At 46.2% G+C, this 17005-nt stretch overlaps 1 protein-coding gene across 3 annotated transcripts in view; it reads right to left on the reverse strand.

Annotated features, from left to right (window-relative positions):
* GNA12 (G protein subunit alpha 12) overlaps window positions 1-17005 on the reverse strand; it is a gene marked incomplete at both ends in the record, with an annotated part of 96127 nt that overhangs the window by 24097 nt on the left and 55025 nt on the right. For all 3 annotated transcript variants that reach the window (XM_080703228.1, XM_080703227.1, XM_080703226.1), the window contains one exon: window positions 11896-12111. In XM_080703228.1, the coding sequence (XP_080559354.1) occupies window positions 11896-12111 (216 nt within the window). The remainder of the gene's footprint in view (window positions 1-11895; window positions 12112-17005) is intronic.

Here is a 17005-nt window from a genome sequence, read left to right on the forward strand (position 1 = left end):
ACTGGCCTGGAACTCAACTCCACCATGGCTCCACACACTGGATACAGGGGCACAGAGCAGGTATTTGAGTTCATTCCCCAAGAGGTGAAGGGACGTCCTCCTCTTGTAGCCCAGGCTACAGTGTGGTGCACAAGAATTATTATTATTGTTTTTTTGGTGCTTGAGATTGAACCCAGGGGCATTCTACCTACGAGCTACACCCCTAGCCCCATTTTTTATTGTTTATTTTTGAAACAGGGTCTCACTAAGTAGCTGAGGCTGGCCACTAACCTGTGATCCTCCTGTCTCGGCCTCCCAAGTACTGGGATTACAAGCATATGCCACCACACAAGCATATGCCACCACGCCCAGGTTACAACAGAAATTCTTAATCTGCCAACCAGTGTTGGAAACAAATGCCACATGCCTACATGGCTAGGTCTGCTCATGTCTCCCAGAATCAATCTAGAAGGAGGGATTACTGCCCAGGCCAGCCAAGCAGGGGCAACTCTCATCACACGCAGGAGAAGAGGCAGGACAGTTGGGGCTCCTGGCTCCCTGACTAGCCCTGTTGTCATGGGGTGATGGGAGGGGGGAGGAGACCAAAACTTCCATCCTTTGAAGCTTTCAGATGAACAGTCAACCAGAGCTATCTAAACCCAAGCCTACTTTTAGAAATAGTGCATAAACTTTATAAAACAGTTTTTGTTTTTTGGGTGGTGGTGGTGGTGATACTGGGTATTGAATCAAGAGGCATTCTACCTCTTAGCTATACCCCTTAATTTTTTACTTTTTTTTTTTGTGTGTGTGGTACTGGGGCCTTCTACCTCCGGGCTATACTCCCAGACCTATTTTCTATTTTATTTGGAAACAGGGTCTTACTAAGTTGCTGAGAGCCTCACTAAGTAGCTGAGGCTAGCAATGAACCTGTGCAATCCTCCTGTCTCGGCCTCCCAAGTACCGGGATTATAAGCATGTGTCACCACACCCGGCTCGATTTTTACTTTTTGAAACAGAGTCTTGCTAAGTTTCTGTGGCTGGCCTTGAATATGTGACCCTCCTGTCTCAGCCTTCCAAGTACTGAGATTACAGATGCTTGCCACCGTGTCCAGCAAATGTCTTTCCCCTCCTCCCTTCCTCCCTCCCTTCCACTTGAGGTCTGCGGCTCAGCATCTGAGTATCTGTGGGACCCACCACACGTTTGAGGTGCTGTCCTCAGCTCATTCTCTCTGTAGTACTTAAGAATAAAAGACTACTCACTCACCCACTTTACTGTGGAGGAACACTTGAATTGTCTCTGACTATGCATAACGTTGCTATGATCATTTATCTGCATACCTTTCCTATGCCTAGGAGGGGGCTTCCTGAGCCACAGGAGCACACACCTAGGACTCTGCTGGGCAAGTTTCCCAGACAGGGCATGCTAGGCAGCGTTCCCACCAGCACGGGGTGTGCAAGGAACCCCCACCGCTGTCATGCCACACCCTGGAGCTGTTAGAGGTCTTAATGCCTGTGATCTGGTGAGTGTACAGTACTTTAAGTCTTCCTTTCAGAAGAGCCTATTTAAGGCTTGGCCTCATTTTCCTATTGACTTGTCTGTCTCTCGCAGATGTCTGGAAGTTCAGAAGGAGCCTGGTACTTGTGCCTTCACAGGCCACGAATCACAAACAAAGCTGGCGGTAGAGAAGTTCTTAATTTGATGGCACACATTTATTAATCTTTTTCTCCTAGGTTTGCACTTCTAGTGCTTTAAGAAATTCTTCCCTACACCACGATCAAGAAGATTCTCCTAGTGCCGGGCGTGGTGGCGCACGCTTGTAATCCCCGCGCTTGGGAGGCGGAGATAGGAGGATCGCGCAGGTTCGAAGCCAGATGCACTGGCAGGTTCGAAGCCAGATGCACTGTCCTCAGAGACCCTGTTTCCAAATAAAAATATAAAATAGGTCTGGGAGTGTAGCCCAGATGTAGAAGGGCTTCCAGGAATCCCAGTACCACCAAAAAAAAAAAAAAAAAAAAAAGAAGAAACATTACCTCCTTATAGGTATAGTTCTGCGTTTCACATTTAGGTAGGTCTCTGATCTACTTGAAACTGGGTGAGTGTGCCTGAGTCTAACTTTGGTACTCTCCCTGTGGCTGCACTAAGCCATCTGTCTACTTCTGTGCTCCTACCCCCATTGCATTAGTTATTGAAGCTTTTAAAAAGCAAAGCTAGCCGGGCGTGGTAGTGCACACTTGTAATCCCTGTGCTTGGGAGGCTGAGACAGGAGGATTGCACAGGTTCGAAGCCAACCTCAGCTACTTGGTGAGGCTCTCAGCAACTTAGTAAGACCTTGTTTCCAAATAAAATATAAAATAGGGCTGGGAGTATAGCCCGGAGGTAGAAGGCCTCTGGGTTCCACCTCCAGTACCACCAGAAAAAAACAAACAAAAAACAAACAAACAAACAAAAAACAAAAAACAAAAAAGCCCCCCAAAACCCAAAAAGCTTAGTGTCGAATTGAGAACGGGTCAGCAAACTTTTGGTCAAGACCCAGATGCTAACAATTTTAGGTTTTGTGGGCTATGAATACTTATCTCTATTGCATCTTCTTTTTCCTTGTGCCTTTAGACATATAAAGAACATTCTTAGCTGGGGGTGGAAACATATGCAAGCAAGCCACATGACATTCAGCCACAGGCCACAGCGCTGACCTCTGCAACAGAGCCACTCCCTTTCATTCTTCTTCAAAAGTAACTTGACATCATCAGTCCTCAGGGGGATGCAGATTAAAACCACAATGAGAAAAAGAACAGAGCTGCAGACTCACACTTCCGGATTTCAAGACTGACTACAAAGCTCTAACTACCACCAGAGTGCGGCACTGCACATGGATGGGTGGGCAAGTCAGCGCAGCAGAACTGAGAGCGCAGAGGTGGTTTAAACCCAGACCTGTGTGCCAAGGCCGCCCACCAGAGAGTCAGCAACTGCCAGAAGGACCCGTTGTGTACAGGCAAAAGAATGAATGTGGACCCCTAGCTCGATCCATATACAAAATCAACACAAAATGTTATCAGCAGCCTAAGCTGAAAACAATTATAGTCTAAACTGGGCCAGGTGGCGGGCGCACACTTGTAATCCTAGTGCTTGGGAGGCTAAGACAGGAGGATTGCAGGTTGGAGGTCAGCCTCAGCAATTTAGCAATTTATTTTATTTAAAAATAAAAAATGAAAAGGGCTGGGATGTAGCTGGGAGCAGAATGTCCCAGGGTTCAATCCCCAGCACCACAACAGACAGACAAACACAACTGAAATCTAAGAGAAGAAAACATAGGAGTAAATCTTAGTGACCTTGGATTTAGCAAAGAATTCTTAAATTTGATACTAAGAAAAGAAAAAAAATATTTCCAAATAAGAAATAAAATAGATCTGGAGTAGAGGTAGAAGGCCCTTGGATTCTATCCCCAGTACCACAAAAAGCAAGACGAGTAACTGCCTGGTCCTCCTGTCTGCGGGGCACAGCCTTCTCTCGGGAGCCGCTTTCCTCCGGCTTGAAGTCTAGAGTCCTGAAGGTTCTGGAGGAGACGAATCCCTCCCGGTCAGTTCTCCTCCTCTGTCACAGCGTGTAGTCCGTTCTGCCCTCAGCTTTCCAGGATTCTGGATTGGGGATTATGCTCTTTCGTGGACACAACCACTCCTCTGAATCCCGTTGTGTTGGGGAAGCAAAGGTGAAGCTCTCACTCTTCCACTCTCCCTCTAGCTGCTCCGAGATTGTTACAGTGTCACTTCAATAGCGTCCGGCTTTTCCTGTGGGTCTTCCCTCTCTTTCTTATACTGGGGTTTGACCAGGGGCATTCTACCGCTCCTGCCCTTTTCATGTCTTATTTTGAAATAGGGTCTTGCTAAATTACCGCATGCTGGCCTTGAAGCTGAGATCCTCCAGTCTCGGGCTCCCTAGGATTGAGATTACAAGGGTGCGCCCCCATGCCCAGCTTGACGTGGCCTTGAAGGAAGTCTATAGCACAGAGACTGCCTGCACAGCTCTGGTGTGAACTTGGGCGACATATCGCGTGGTGCTTTCACTTCCTCCCCCTCGTGCCTTGGCTCTATTTGTTCTCCTTTCGTGAGTTAACTTTCGTTCATCCTTGACCTTCGTGGGCCCTGCTCACTACATGGGAGTCTTTGATCAGATTCCCCGACTTTGAGCACTTAAAATTTCTACTCTGTTGGAGACTCCAAAACACTCTGTCAGAAACCACATGTGAGGCCGGGTGTGGTGGCCCACGCCTGTAATTCCAGTACTTGGGAGGCTGAGACAGTAGGATCTCAGTTCACGGTCAACCTCAGTTACTTAGTGAGGCCCTCCACAACTTAATGAGATCTGTTTCAAAGTAAAGAATAAAAAATAGAGCCGGAAGCTGTGGGTATAGCTCGGAGGTAGAACGCCCCAGGTTCCATCCCCAGTACAAAAAAAAAAAAAAAAAAAAAAAAAAAGCCGGGCCTGGTGGCGCACGCTTGTAATCCCAGCATTCGGGAGGTTGAGACCGGAGGATCGCGGTTCGCGGACAGCCTCAGCTACTTAGTGAGGCCTTCTGCAACTCAGTGAGACCTGGCTTCAAAATAAAGAATTAGCCGGGCGTGGTGCTGCATGCTTGTAATCCTCGCGCTTAGGAGGTGGAGACAGGAAGATCGCACAGGTTCGAAGCCAGCCTCTCTGGCTTAAGAGACCTTGTTTCCAAATAAAAATATAAAAATAGGTCTGGGAGTGTAGCCCGGACGTAGAAGGGCTTCCAGGAACCCCAGTACCACCAAAAAAAAAAAAAAAAAAAAAAAAAAAAAATAGGGCTGGGGGTGTAGCTCGGAGGTCAAATGCCCCTGGGTTCCATCCCTAGACCCGAAAAAGGGGGAAAAAAAAAAAAAAAAAAGCAGCCCACAGTAAAGGCTCAGAGTTTCAGCCACAAACATCTCAGGGAAGGTCAGCCACCCTCAGGTTTCTCATCCCTTATAACCCCGCCAGTGCTAAGATGCTTTCATTAAGTTATTTTTAACATTTTATCTAGCACTTTAAATTATTTCCAGCAGCTCTTTGGGTAGCCAGAAGCTGGATATCTTATTATTATTGCTTCAGGGTTAATTATTTGGAGGATGAATTACTGTCAGAGGACAGGTCACTATTTTTTTTCTTAAACAGTACTGAGGATTGAACGTGGGGGACTTCTACCTCCAAGCCACATCCCCAGCTTTTATTTTTGAACAGGGTCTCGCTAAGTTTCCGCACACTGCCCTGGAATCTGCAATCCTCTTATCTCAACCTCCCAAGTCCTGGGACTGCAGGCTCGCGTCACCTCTCCTGGCTAGAACGTTCTGATCCCAACTGTGAAGCTTCTTCACTTTATACTCCTGCTGCTCATACAGGACGGCACCTGCTTCCTGCAACCTGGTCAGCCTGGAGTGTGAGTCTCAAATCACTGCCGATCTGAGGTGGAAATGTCACTCCCGCTTGACCTGCGTGTCCAGGCCAGGGGCGAGGAGTCCTCTCACCGGTTTTTTCACTGGGGATAAACCCCTCGCTTCCGGGCTCATAAGAGCTTGCTTGTGCATCATGAAGGTGTTTTATGTACTCCATTTATGTATAAAAAATGTTTTTATATGTTGCAATTTTCCCCAGTTTGCCATTGCCAACTTTCTTCATGCTGACTTTTGCCTTACAAAAGTTAAACATGTTTATGTAATCACAACCATTGTTCTTTTTCTTTAGGGTTTCTGGCTCTGTTACCCCGCTGGGCATTTCCTTATCAATTCTCCTACACGTCACATGTCCAATACAGAGTCCCGTGGGACCTTCAGAGGCGAGGCAGAGGGCAGCGCGTCCTGCTGGGGTCTACGTGAAAATCCACTGCTCCGTTTATTTTTCACAGAGTGGGATGTCTAAGGTCTGCAACCGCTCACTCTACATGGCCAACGCTACAAGGGGAAAGGCCGTACCAGAGCAGAAGCCACAGAGCGAACCCCCACCCCACAGCCGAACTCAGACCCAGGCAAGCAGGAGCCACAGAGGGAATCCCCCAACCTGCAGCCGGGCTCAGACCCAGGCAAGCACTAGACTCCGTGGCTACTGGAGTACTCGCCACCTGTGTCTTGGCCAGGCTGGTTGGTGGCTTTGCAAATGTCCTCCCCTCTCAGGTCTTGAATGTCTCAAATCAGTTCCAGAGCTTCTTAAGTCCTTCTGGCCTTATCGTAAAAGGCTGAAGAAAGCTGAGACTTCCCACTAGGAATCACACTAATTTAGTTTGAAGGGTTCAAAACTGTCACAAGCACACAGTACCAAATCCAAACTAGGTCAGGTATGGTGGCCCATGCCTGTAATCCCAATACTTGGGAGACTGAGTCAGGAGGATGACAGGTTTGAGGCCAATGTTGGCAACTTAGCAAGACCATTGGCAATTTAGTGAGACACTGTTTCAAGATAAAATAAAAAATAACCTGGGAGTGTAGCTAAGAGGTAGAATGTCCCTGGGTTCAATCCCCACTTCCATAAAACAAACAACCCAAACTCAGACAATAATTTTGCATACTTCAATATCTGCACTATAACTCCATTTTTCTATAGAAATTATCCAGTAATTTCTGAAACAACCTTTAAGATAAATGTATATGTAGCATATCTACACACACGATAAACCGTGACATGGCCATGCCATGGGATGTGACTCAGTAACTGAGAAGTCTACTGATAGAGGCCACCACCTGGATCACTCTAGGAACATGATGATGAGTGACAGGTGTCAGCCTCTAAAGGTCATAGCCTATACAGTGCTGCTTATATAATATACCCCAAATGACAAGACCGTGGAGGCAAAGAACAAATGAGTGCTGCCCACAGGGGTGGGGTGGAGGCGGAGCTGGGGGTGGCTATGGTGGCGGGCAGTCCTGCATCCCAGGGTAGTGGTGACTCTGGTGACTTACACATGTTACTAAAATGACATGACACTGCACAGGTGTTTGGGACCAATGGCAACCTCCTGGTTTACACTGCAGTTGTGTAAAATGTAACCACAGAGGGAGACTATTTGAGGGATACTAGGAACTACCTTGATTAACTTCCTGTGAATCTAGAATTATTTCAAAATAAAAAGTTAAAAGAAAGAAAGAGAAAAAGGAAGGACTTTAAAAAATGAGTACTCAGCTATAAAAAAGAACAAAATCATGTCATTTGCAAGAAAATGGAAAGACCTGTAGAATATGTTAAGTGAGATCAGCCAAGCACAGAAAGAGAAAGGACATATATTTTCTCTAATATGCCCAAACTAGGGAGTATTAGGGATACCAGAGGGACTCCAGACAATGGAGGGGAAACCTCAGCAAAGCTAGAATGCAAGGATAGGAGAGGAAGAAGGCTGAGGCTGATTAATGAAGGAGCTGCATCCGAATTTGTGTAAAAATATAAATACAGCATGATTAACCTGGACACTCATTGTGGGGAGGGGGGGAAGAGCAGCAGACAGTGTTACACTGCAGACCATCCTAGAGGACACAGTATAGTGCCACACTGTCCAATGTCCAGGACAGTGCCCCCCTCCCAGGACATTACGAAAAGGTACTGTGGCTATAACCCCCCCCTCCTCTTCCTTTAGCACAGTCTGTTGTTAAGTCAAAAGCTGACTAAGGCTAGGCATGGTGGCAAATGCCTGCAATCCTAGCACTTGGGAGACTGAGACAGGAGCATAGCAGGTTTGAGACCAGCCTTTAGCAACCTAGTGAGACCTTGTTCAAAACAAACAAAAATTAAATAAAATAGGGCTGGGGGTGGGTTCACTTGGCCCAGAGGTGTCAAATGAGTACAGGAGCAATAAGCTGAGTGGACTTCAGATGCACATGTCCTCCAGTGATAATCAGCTGTGGCCTCCACCACAGCACACCAAGCCTGAGATGACACGAGAGCGCGTCACTGCCTGGGCTGGAGGCCCCTTTCAGCTCAACACTGCCCAGTGGTGAGGCAGGTGATAACGTCTGAAGGAGCCACGAGCTCCCTAAGCTCCTGCACAGACGCTTATTACATGGTAGCAGTGCAGTCAGCTCTGGGTGTTTCTATCTCCTTCTTTGGTAAATCCTCAACTGGCAGTAACAATTTCCATTCTAATTCCAGTTCTGAATAGACTAGAATCTTCTTTCTTAGGTTTATGGGGAGAAAAACTTAACCTTCAATTCCACACTTGACACTTTTAGTCTCCCAGCTGAATTTTTTTTTTTTTCAAGTTCAGAAATTATTTTTTCTTTTTCTTTCTTTCTTTTTTTTGTGGTACTGGGGATGGAACCCAGGGGCATTCTACCTCCAAGCTACACCCCCAGCCCTATTTTTTATTCTTTATTTTGAAACAGGTCTCACTGAGTTGCAAAGGGCCTCCTAAGTAGTAGCTGAGGCTGGCCTCAAACAGCAATCCTCCTGTCTCCACCTCCCAAATTCTGGGATTATAAGCACGCACCCCCATGTCCAGTTTAATTTTTATTTTTCTAAAGTCACTATAAAATAATTCTAAATATAACCACATTTAGAATAAAAGACAAATTACAATTATTACAATTGTTTTTTTGTGTTTAGCAGCAATGCCTAACAAAGAAAGCCTGTTATCTTTCCCCCATTATGTGGATGGTCCCAGCTGATTTTTATATCTCTGGATGATCAAACTTTTCTCTTTTTGGCAACCACATTTTCTACTCCTTTTCACTCTTTCTGTTAAAGTGAACTGGAGAGTGTGCAAATGGAAAGGGATTTGTAAAAATGCCATTTTAAGATTGCTGATGTGCACGAAAGTTAGTGGGTAAAGCTTGATGAGAAGCAGGACATGTGCAGAGGTTCCAAACACCTCCTGCCGGGCGTGGTGGTGCACACTTGTAATCCCAGTACTTGGGAGGCTGAGACAGGAGGATCACAGGCTCACAGCCAGCCTCAGCTACTTAGGGAGGCCCTCCTCCACTTAGTGACACCCTGTTTCAAAATAAAGAATTAAAAAGAAATAGGGGTGAGGGTATAGCTTGGAGGTAGAATGCCTCTGGGTTCAATCCCTACCACTACAAAAACAAACAAAGAAACAAACAAACAAACAAAAAACCAAAAATAAAAACAAAACACTTCCGAACTCACATACTAGAGGATGCAATGTTGCATTCTAATGATGAGAAAACGCCAGACAGATCCAAGAGGGACACTCTACCAAACAACTGGTCAGTGATCTTTATTATGAAAGACAAGGAAAGACCAAGGGAATGTCACAGATCAAAGAAGACCAGGGGACAGGCTGCACAGTGGGGAGCCTGGGTTTGGTCCTCAATGAAAAAGGCACCACAGTAGATAAGGTCTAGAGCGCTGGGTGCTGTGCATGTCTGTAATCCCAGGACTGGGAGGCTGAGACAGGTGGACCGCAAGCTCCAGCTCAGCCTTCGAAACTCAGTGAGACTCAGGAACTGAGCGAGACCCTGTTTCAAAAATTTTTTTTTCTTTTGGTGGTACTGGAGGTGGAACCCAGGGGCTTTCTACCTCTGGGCTATACTCCCAGACCTATTTTCTATTTTATTTGGAAACAGGGTCTCACTAAGTAGCTGAGGCTGGCTTCGAACCTGTGCGATCCTCCTGTCTCAGCCTGCCAAGTGCGGGGATTGCAAGGGTGTGCCACCACGCCTGGCCCTGTTTCAAAATTTAAAAAATGGCTAGGGTTGTATCGGAGGTAGAAATCCCTTGGGTTTGATCCCCAGTAGAAGAAAGAAAGAAAGAAAAAAAAACTCTATAGTGTGATGAGCTGTGCTGTACCAGGATAAATTATCTAGTTCTGATCACTGCACTGTGGTTGTGCAAGATGCTGACTGCACAAAATGAGGTGAAGAACTGAAAGGGGCAATGGCAAGCTGCAGACAATGAAAAATAAAAATAAAAACTCTGTGGGAAAAAATGGGCAAAAGACATGAACAGCCATTTCCCAGTAGGGAAAACACATATAGTCACTAAGCCCAGGGCAAACGCAATTAAGCTGCCACGAGATACAACTAAAAAATCTATAGGAAAAACGAATAGAACTAAATATTGGACTGCATGCACGGCGACTGGATCTCTTCTCCATTGTGGGTAGAGGAATAACTGGTACAACCACTTTGGAAAGTAACTTGCTATCATCTTGTCTACTTGAAGACCAGGCAGTTATATTCAGAGGCACATGCCCTAGGGAAGCCCTTGAACATGCATATCTGGAGACAAAATGGGTCGTGAGAATGAAACAGAGAAGCAATTTAAGTGCGCTCCAACGGGAGATGGGATGGACCCCAGCAGGTTCACACAACGGAGCGCTAAGACAGCAGTGAAAACGGAGAGACCACGGTGCGCAAACCTTAACATGCTGACTGGAACACCAGTCACAGCGAGCGCACACTGCAAGAGGTGGTTTACAGTGGGAAAACCGGCAACGCTCAACACTGAGCGGCTTAAAACAGAGACGTGTTACAGCACCACACGACCAAGGCCAAGGACGAATGACCAGGGGAGGCGGGAGGCGGCCAGCGCAGCCCCAGACATGCTGGGTGAGCATCGGCAGCAGCGCGCCGTCTGCTCTGGGTACAGGAGAAATCGATGCTTCTCTCTGGGTTTTTACCAAAAAAAAAAGGGCAAATGGCTTGTAAAGCGCCCCAAATTTTCTGGTTCTAGACTCATATCTTAAAGCAGTCTCAGTGAGAAAAATTGCCAGTGTTTTTGGAAGCCTTCAGACCTTAAAGCGGAAGGCACACATTTGAAGAGAACAACTTGTAAGAGGTCAGATTTGCTTCTAAGGTTGATCTGAAAACACCCATTATCTGCCTGTACCCACACATCTAGGCCAGGAATCTGCCTTAAGGGGATGTTGATTTCCTACTATGGATAAGATCTTCTAAAAATATAAGTTCTCTGCGTTGCATCCATCCATCTATTTATAATAATATAGAGTATCCATCCATCTATTTATATAGTAATGGGGATTAGACACAGTGCCGTTCTACTTCTGAGCTACATCCCCACCCTTTTAAATTTTTATTTTGAAACAGAGTCTTGCTAAGTTTATGAAGATCCCCTAGCTAAGTTGCTGGGGCTGTCCTTGAACATGTGATCCTCCTGTCTTAGCCTCCTAAGTACTGGGATTACAGGTGTGTGTCATTGTGTCTGGCTCATCATTTTTTTTTTTTTTTTTTTTTGGGCAGTGAGGATTAAATGCAGAAACATTCTGCCTCTGAGCTATACCCCTAGCTCTATTTTTTTTTGTGTGTGTGTGTGGTACCGGAGATGGAACCCTTCTACCTCTAGGCTACACTCCCAGACCTATTTTATATTTCATTGGGAAACAGGGTCTCTCTCTCTCTCTTTTTTTGTGTGTGGTACTGGGGTTCCTGGAAGCCCTTCTACCTCCGGGCTACACTCCCAGACCTATTTTATACTTTTTATTTGGAAACAGGGTCTCTTAAGCCAGTGTGGCTGGCTTCGAAACTGCGCGATCCTCCTGTCTCTGCCTCCCAAGTACTGGGATTGCAAGTGTGTGCCACCATGCCCGGCCCCCTACCTCTATTTTAATTTTGAAACAGGGTCTTGCTAGGTTGGTTAGGGTCTCACTACTTGCTGAGGCTGTCTTTGAATCTGCAATCCTCCTGTTTCAGCCTCCCAAGTTTGGGGTTACAAGTGTGTGCCACCATGTCTGGCTCATCGATCGTTAGTATTTAGGAACCCTTCCTGTTCCTTGAGCAAATGTTTATCTAGCCTGTGGGCCGTGTACCTGCTGACTGTTCTGACAGCTGAGGTGGCCCTCCATGCATGTGGCTGTTGAACGTTAGGGTTTACTACATGTATAACTTGCCTGCACCTTAACATCGTTTTTAAGGGACATTCTACTGAAGGTCAAAACAGTCAAGTAAAACAAGTGGCTCACTCACCAGCTGGAATTCGCTCCTGCGGCTGAAGGCCTCCCTGATCCCCGAGTCCCTCCAGAGCGCGCTCAGGGCCGGCACATACAGCTGGAAGGTGGCGGGCTCCACGGGCAGCCCGGCTTTGTTCTCGAAGGCCATCAGGAACATCCCATGCTTTTCATTTTCAGAATGCTGCCAAGGAATGCCCAGCTTGTCCCGTGCGTCGACAAGCACCCTTGAGCCCTAGGAATAGGAGAAGGGAAAGAGACTTACTGAGACCAAATTGTACTGAGCAACCTTGATACAGGCGTTGGCTGTCATAAAGGACACCACTCACATGCTGTCGAGTCTGCAGCCAGGAAAAGACTCTTGCTTTGCTCTGCCATGCCATGAATGTGGTAACTCGTAGGACCACACTCTTGTCAAGACAAGTGTGACGCCATTTGCTGTGGTGTATGCCTGTAATTCCAGTACTTGGGAGGCTACGGCTGGAGGGAGAATAGAAGGTTCAAAGCCAGCCTCAGCAACTTAGTGAGGACTTGCTAAAAAAAGAAAAAAAAGGAAGAGAAAGGAAGGAAGGAAGGAAGGAAGAAAAAGGCCAGGGATGTAGTTTAGAGGTAGAATGCCCTGGGTTCAATCCCCGGCACAACAGAAAAAACAGGATTGGGGGTATGGCCTAGAGGTAGAACACCTCTAGGTTCACCCTCTAGTACCAAAAAGTCAATTAAACAAATAGCCTTATTGATGTAATTAATATACCATCCAATTCACCTTTGCAAACTGGACAGCTCAGTGATTTTCAAGTTTTATTCTAATAAGCCTCATCCCAGCCTTGGAGAAGGGCAGACACATGGATTTTTATTTAATTATTTTTTTTTTGTACTGGGGATTGAACTCAGAAGCATTCTACTTCCAAGTTAGACCCTCAGCATAATTTTATTTCTTATTTGGAAACAGGGTCTCACTAGGTTGCTGAAAGCCTCAAGAAGTTGCCAAAGCTGGCTTTGAACCTGTGAACACCCTGTCTCAGCCTCCCAAGTACTGGGATTACAGGTATGTGCCACCACGCCTGGCTGACATGTGGGTTTTGCCTTCTCTGTATCTCTCCCACAGCCCTGGGTCAGGGCCTCTGCTTTTGCCTTTGAACTAGTCACTGGGCCATATGCTCACGATGCCCAAAAAGAGGGGCTGCAGACTCAGCTGACAGCTGTCTGGGCAGAGGTGCTCCTCCGAGAGCGAGCTCAGTGGGAGGCTTTGGCAACCATGCCCAAGGCCGCCAATCCACAAATGATAGCAGGAAATACTGGCCAACCACACGTCTCAAGAAGTACTCAGGTTTCAGATATATAAAAAACACTCAAGATTCAACAGTTAAAAACCAAATGATCTGGTAGAAAATAGGCAAAGGACATGAAGGGAGATTTCACTAGAGAACACACGCAGATAGCACATCAGCAGGAGAGAGGTGGCTGGAGATGCCTAGATGCCAGGAAAAGCAGGTCAAGACCTCACGGGGCCATCGTCACAGCAGCGAAGTGGGGACACAGTCCAGTGTAGTCAGGCTGGAACATGTGTACTGGCCTACACTCCCTCCCTTCCTTTCCCCTCTCTCCCTCCTCTCTCCCTCCTTCCTTCCTTCCTTCCTTCCTTCCTTCCTTCCTTCCTTTTTTTCTTTCTTTCTTCTTTTTTTTTTTGTGGTACCAAGGATTGAGCCCAGGGACAGTCTACCTCTGACCTACACCCCAAGCTTTATTTTATGTTTTTTATTTTGAAACAAGGTCTCACTAAGTTTCTAAGGCTGGCCTGGAATCTGTGATCCTCCTGTCTCAGCCTCCCAAGTACTGGGATTATAGGTGTGCACCAACATGCCCAGCTGGCAATTCCCCCCCCGCCCCCAGTACTGGGGATGGACCCCAGAGCCATTTTAGTTCTGAGTTGTACCCCAGCCCTCTTTTTTTATTATTTATTTATTTTTTTTAGGAAAAGTGTTTATTTTTTATTTTTATTTATTTGGAAACAGGGTCTCAAGCCAGCGCGGCTGGCTTTGAACCTGCACAATCTTCCTGTCTCTGCCTCACAAGCATGGGGATTACAAGCGTGTACCACCAAGCCCGGCTTTTATTTTTTTACTTTTGAAACAGGGTCTCACTAAGTTGCAGAGGACCTCACTAAGTAGCTGGGGCTGGCCACAAACCTGCGATCCTCCTGGATCAGCCTCCCAAATTCTGGTATTACAAGCACACACCAACATGCCTGGCTGGCAATTTCTTAAAAAACTAAAATTATGTTTATTTTACAATGCAGCAACCTCACTCCTAGGTGTTCATGCCAGAGAAATGAGAACTGATGTCCACACAAAAACCTACACAGGAATATTTGTAGTAGCTTTATTCATAATAGCCCCAAACAGACCTGGTAATATTACTCAGCAATAAAAAGGAATAAATGATGGACAGGTAACAACCTGGATGGATCTCAAGGATATCATGCAGAATGAACATAGCCAGTGTTAAAAGGTCACAAGTTACATGATTCTCTTCATATATAATTGTCACAAAATGAAAATATAGAGACGGACAACAAAGTAGTGGTGCCAGGGATTAGTGTTGGTGATGGGGCTCAAAGAGGGGTGACTGAAAAGGGGCAGCTCAAGGTCTCTGTGGTCTTGACTATGTGACGGTTACACAAATTGACAGGTGATAAAAGGGCAGAGACTCCTCCCCCCACACACTGTGCCACTGTCAATTTCCTGGCTTTGATACTATACTGTAATTATGTACCTCATAACTATAGGGAAAACTGGATGATACTTCTCTGTGCTATCTTTGCAATTCCCTGTGAACCTGTAATTATTTTAAAATAAAGCGTTTTTAAAAAGTTAACTAGCAGTCATGGTAATGTGTGTCCCAGCTCTGCTACATGGAAAGGGAAGGTCACTGGAGGTCAGAGGAAGAGACAGCAGGAAAAGGGAGGCTCCATAAATCCTAATCGGAGCTGGGCCTCCAGCTGAGCCTTCCGAAGTGTGGGTGGATGTGAACGGACCACTCTGGGGAAACTGAGCTGAGTAAGTCCCCACTGTCCTCTCTTCCTTCCTGCCTGAGACCCTCCCACGTCCCAACTCTCTGACTACGCCACCACCTCCTGCCTTCCCACAAGGAGAAAAGTCCAGGGGCGGAGAGCCCAAAGACACAAAGACAACTCCTGTCTTCCACATCACGCACAACAGAAACAACGTGAATGAGCAGAGGGCAGCGTGGACACCTGGGCGAGGTTCTGCAAAGGGTGTCAGCGCCGTTGTCTCTATCAGAGGCTCCCTGTCATTCAGGCAGAGCCTGGCAAAAGGGGCTCGGACAGGATTTCAGACTCCGCACCCCCCCCCACACACACACACACTTCCCAAGGAAACCAGCCCACCTGCCAGTCCCCACAGCAAGTTGCACCTGGCACACAGGGGGCCTTTCAGGAGCTATCCTTATACAATCTAGAGTTTATCTTCACAAGGAGTATGATGACTTCTCTCACAACAAAATCTCTAACCCTTGAGGAGCGCCATTTTTATGGGCCAGAGCTGAAGGCAGAGGCCAAAACAGACTCAGAGCCTGAAGGTCACCCATGAAGACTGTTTCCGGCACCGTGAAAAGCAGGCCTAGCCCTGCGCCTGGGTGGACAGAACTGGCCCCCTCAGCAGTCTGGTCTCCCCATGTACCACAGCACTGCGGCAGCTGCTCCAGCTGGTTGTACCCAGCCACGGGGAAAAGACTCCTTACTTACTTATTTACTTTTATTTTTTTTTGTGCATCTCAGGATGAAACCCAGGGGCATTCAACTCTGAGCTACACCCCCTGCCCTATCTATTTCTTATTCTTTATTTTGAAAGGGTCTCACTGAGTTGCAGAGGGCCTCACTAAGTAGCTGAGGCTGTCCGTGAACCGCGATCCTCAGGTGGGTCTCAGCCTCCTGAATGCTGGGATGACAAGCGTCCGCCACCACGCCTGGCTCTTAGTTCTCACAAATGCAAGGCAACTGGCAAAATTGCCAGTGAACTTTTAGGTATGACAGCTAACTTGAGTGCATTTTCTTTCTGTATCTCCTCCACTTTATCTGTAGGAGAAAGGCATCAAGGAAAAAAGAACAGCTTTCTTTTAGCTCATTTAAATTATTCAAGCCCCAAACGGCTCCTTGCCAGTCTTGGAAGTCCAAGAGTGAGTTCTGGAAGTTTCCTATTTCAGAAGAGCTGCTAGTTTCAATTCCACCTTTTTTTTTTTTTTTTTTTGGTACTGGGAATTGAACTCAAGGGCATTCTACTTCTGAGCTATACCTCTAGCCCTTTTTTATTTTTATTTTTTATTTTGGAACAGGGTCTAGCTAAGTTGCTAAGGCTGGACTGGAACCTGAGATCCTCCTATCTCAGCTGCCCAAGTACAGGGATTATAGCCATGTGCCACCATACCCTCCACTTCTTAGTGGGAGATGTGGACTCTGGAGCATCAGGTCTGTGTTTTCTGTGCCTGTACAGGCTGATGAGACTCGCCAGTGTCTTAAAAATCATATTATTATTATTATTATTATTATTATTATTATTATTATTACTAGCACTCTATAGCACTCCTATGCTATAATAATAAAATATCTTGCCCCATCTTTTAAAAGGCCAATTTCCTAAAATACATATACCTAATATACATATACTTATATACTTAAAAGAAACAAACAAACAAAAATAGGCGAGAAGACAATGAACTCAGTTGTGTTGCCTCAAGGAAAGCCCTCTGAACAGTCCCCAAGCCTTGGCTTTCCTGATACATTCTACTCTGTTGTGCAAATGTAAACAGTGAAAGTCTCAGCAGCTTGATGACTTCATCTTAACACAATGTAACACTTTCCACTGTTCAAAGAGCACTTTTAAGACAATTTGTAAATTTAGCAATTCAAACTTCCTAGTCAAAGAATAGATTCCCTGTCTGCTGAGGATGTGGATTTGGGGGTTTTTGGGTTTTACTGGATGAGGACCAAAAATTGCAAACTCTATTATCTCATTTCCAAGTAGATTTTGTTAGTTCAGTTCCTAATCAAACCAAGTTTTCTTAGGATGGTCAGTCCTCACTAAGACCTCCCCCAAATAAACACTCCACCTAAG

The sequence above is a fragment of the Muscardinus avellanarius genome (assembly GCF_963383645.1).
Source record: "Muscardinus avellanarius genome assembly, chromosome: 10".
Lineage (NCBI taxonomy): Eukaryota > Metazoa > Chordata > Mammalia > Rodentia > Gliridae > Muscardinus > Muscardinus avellanarius.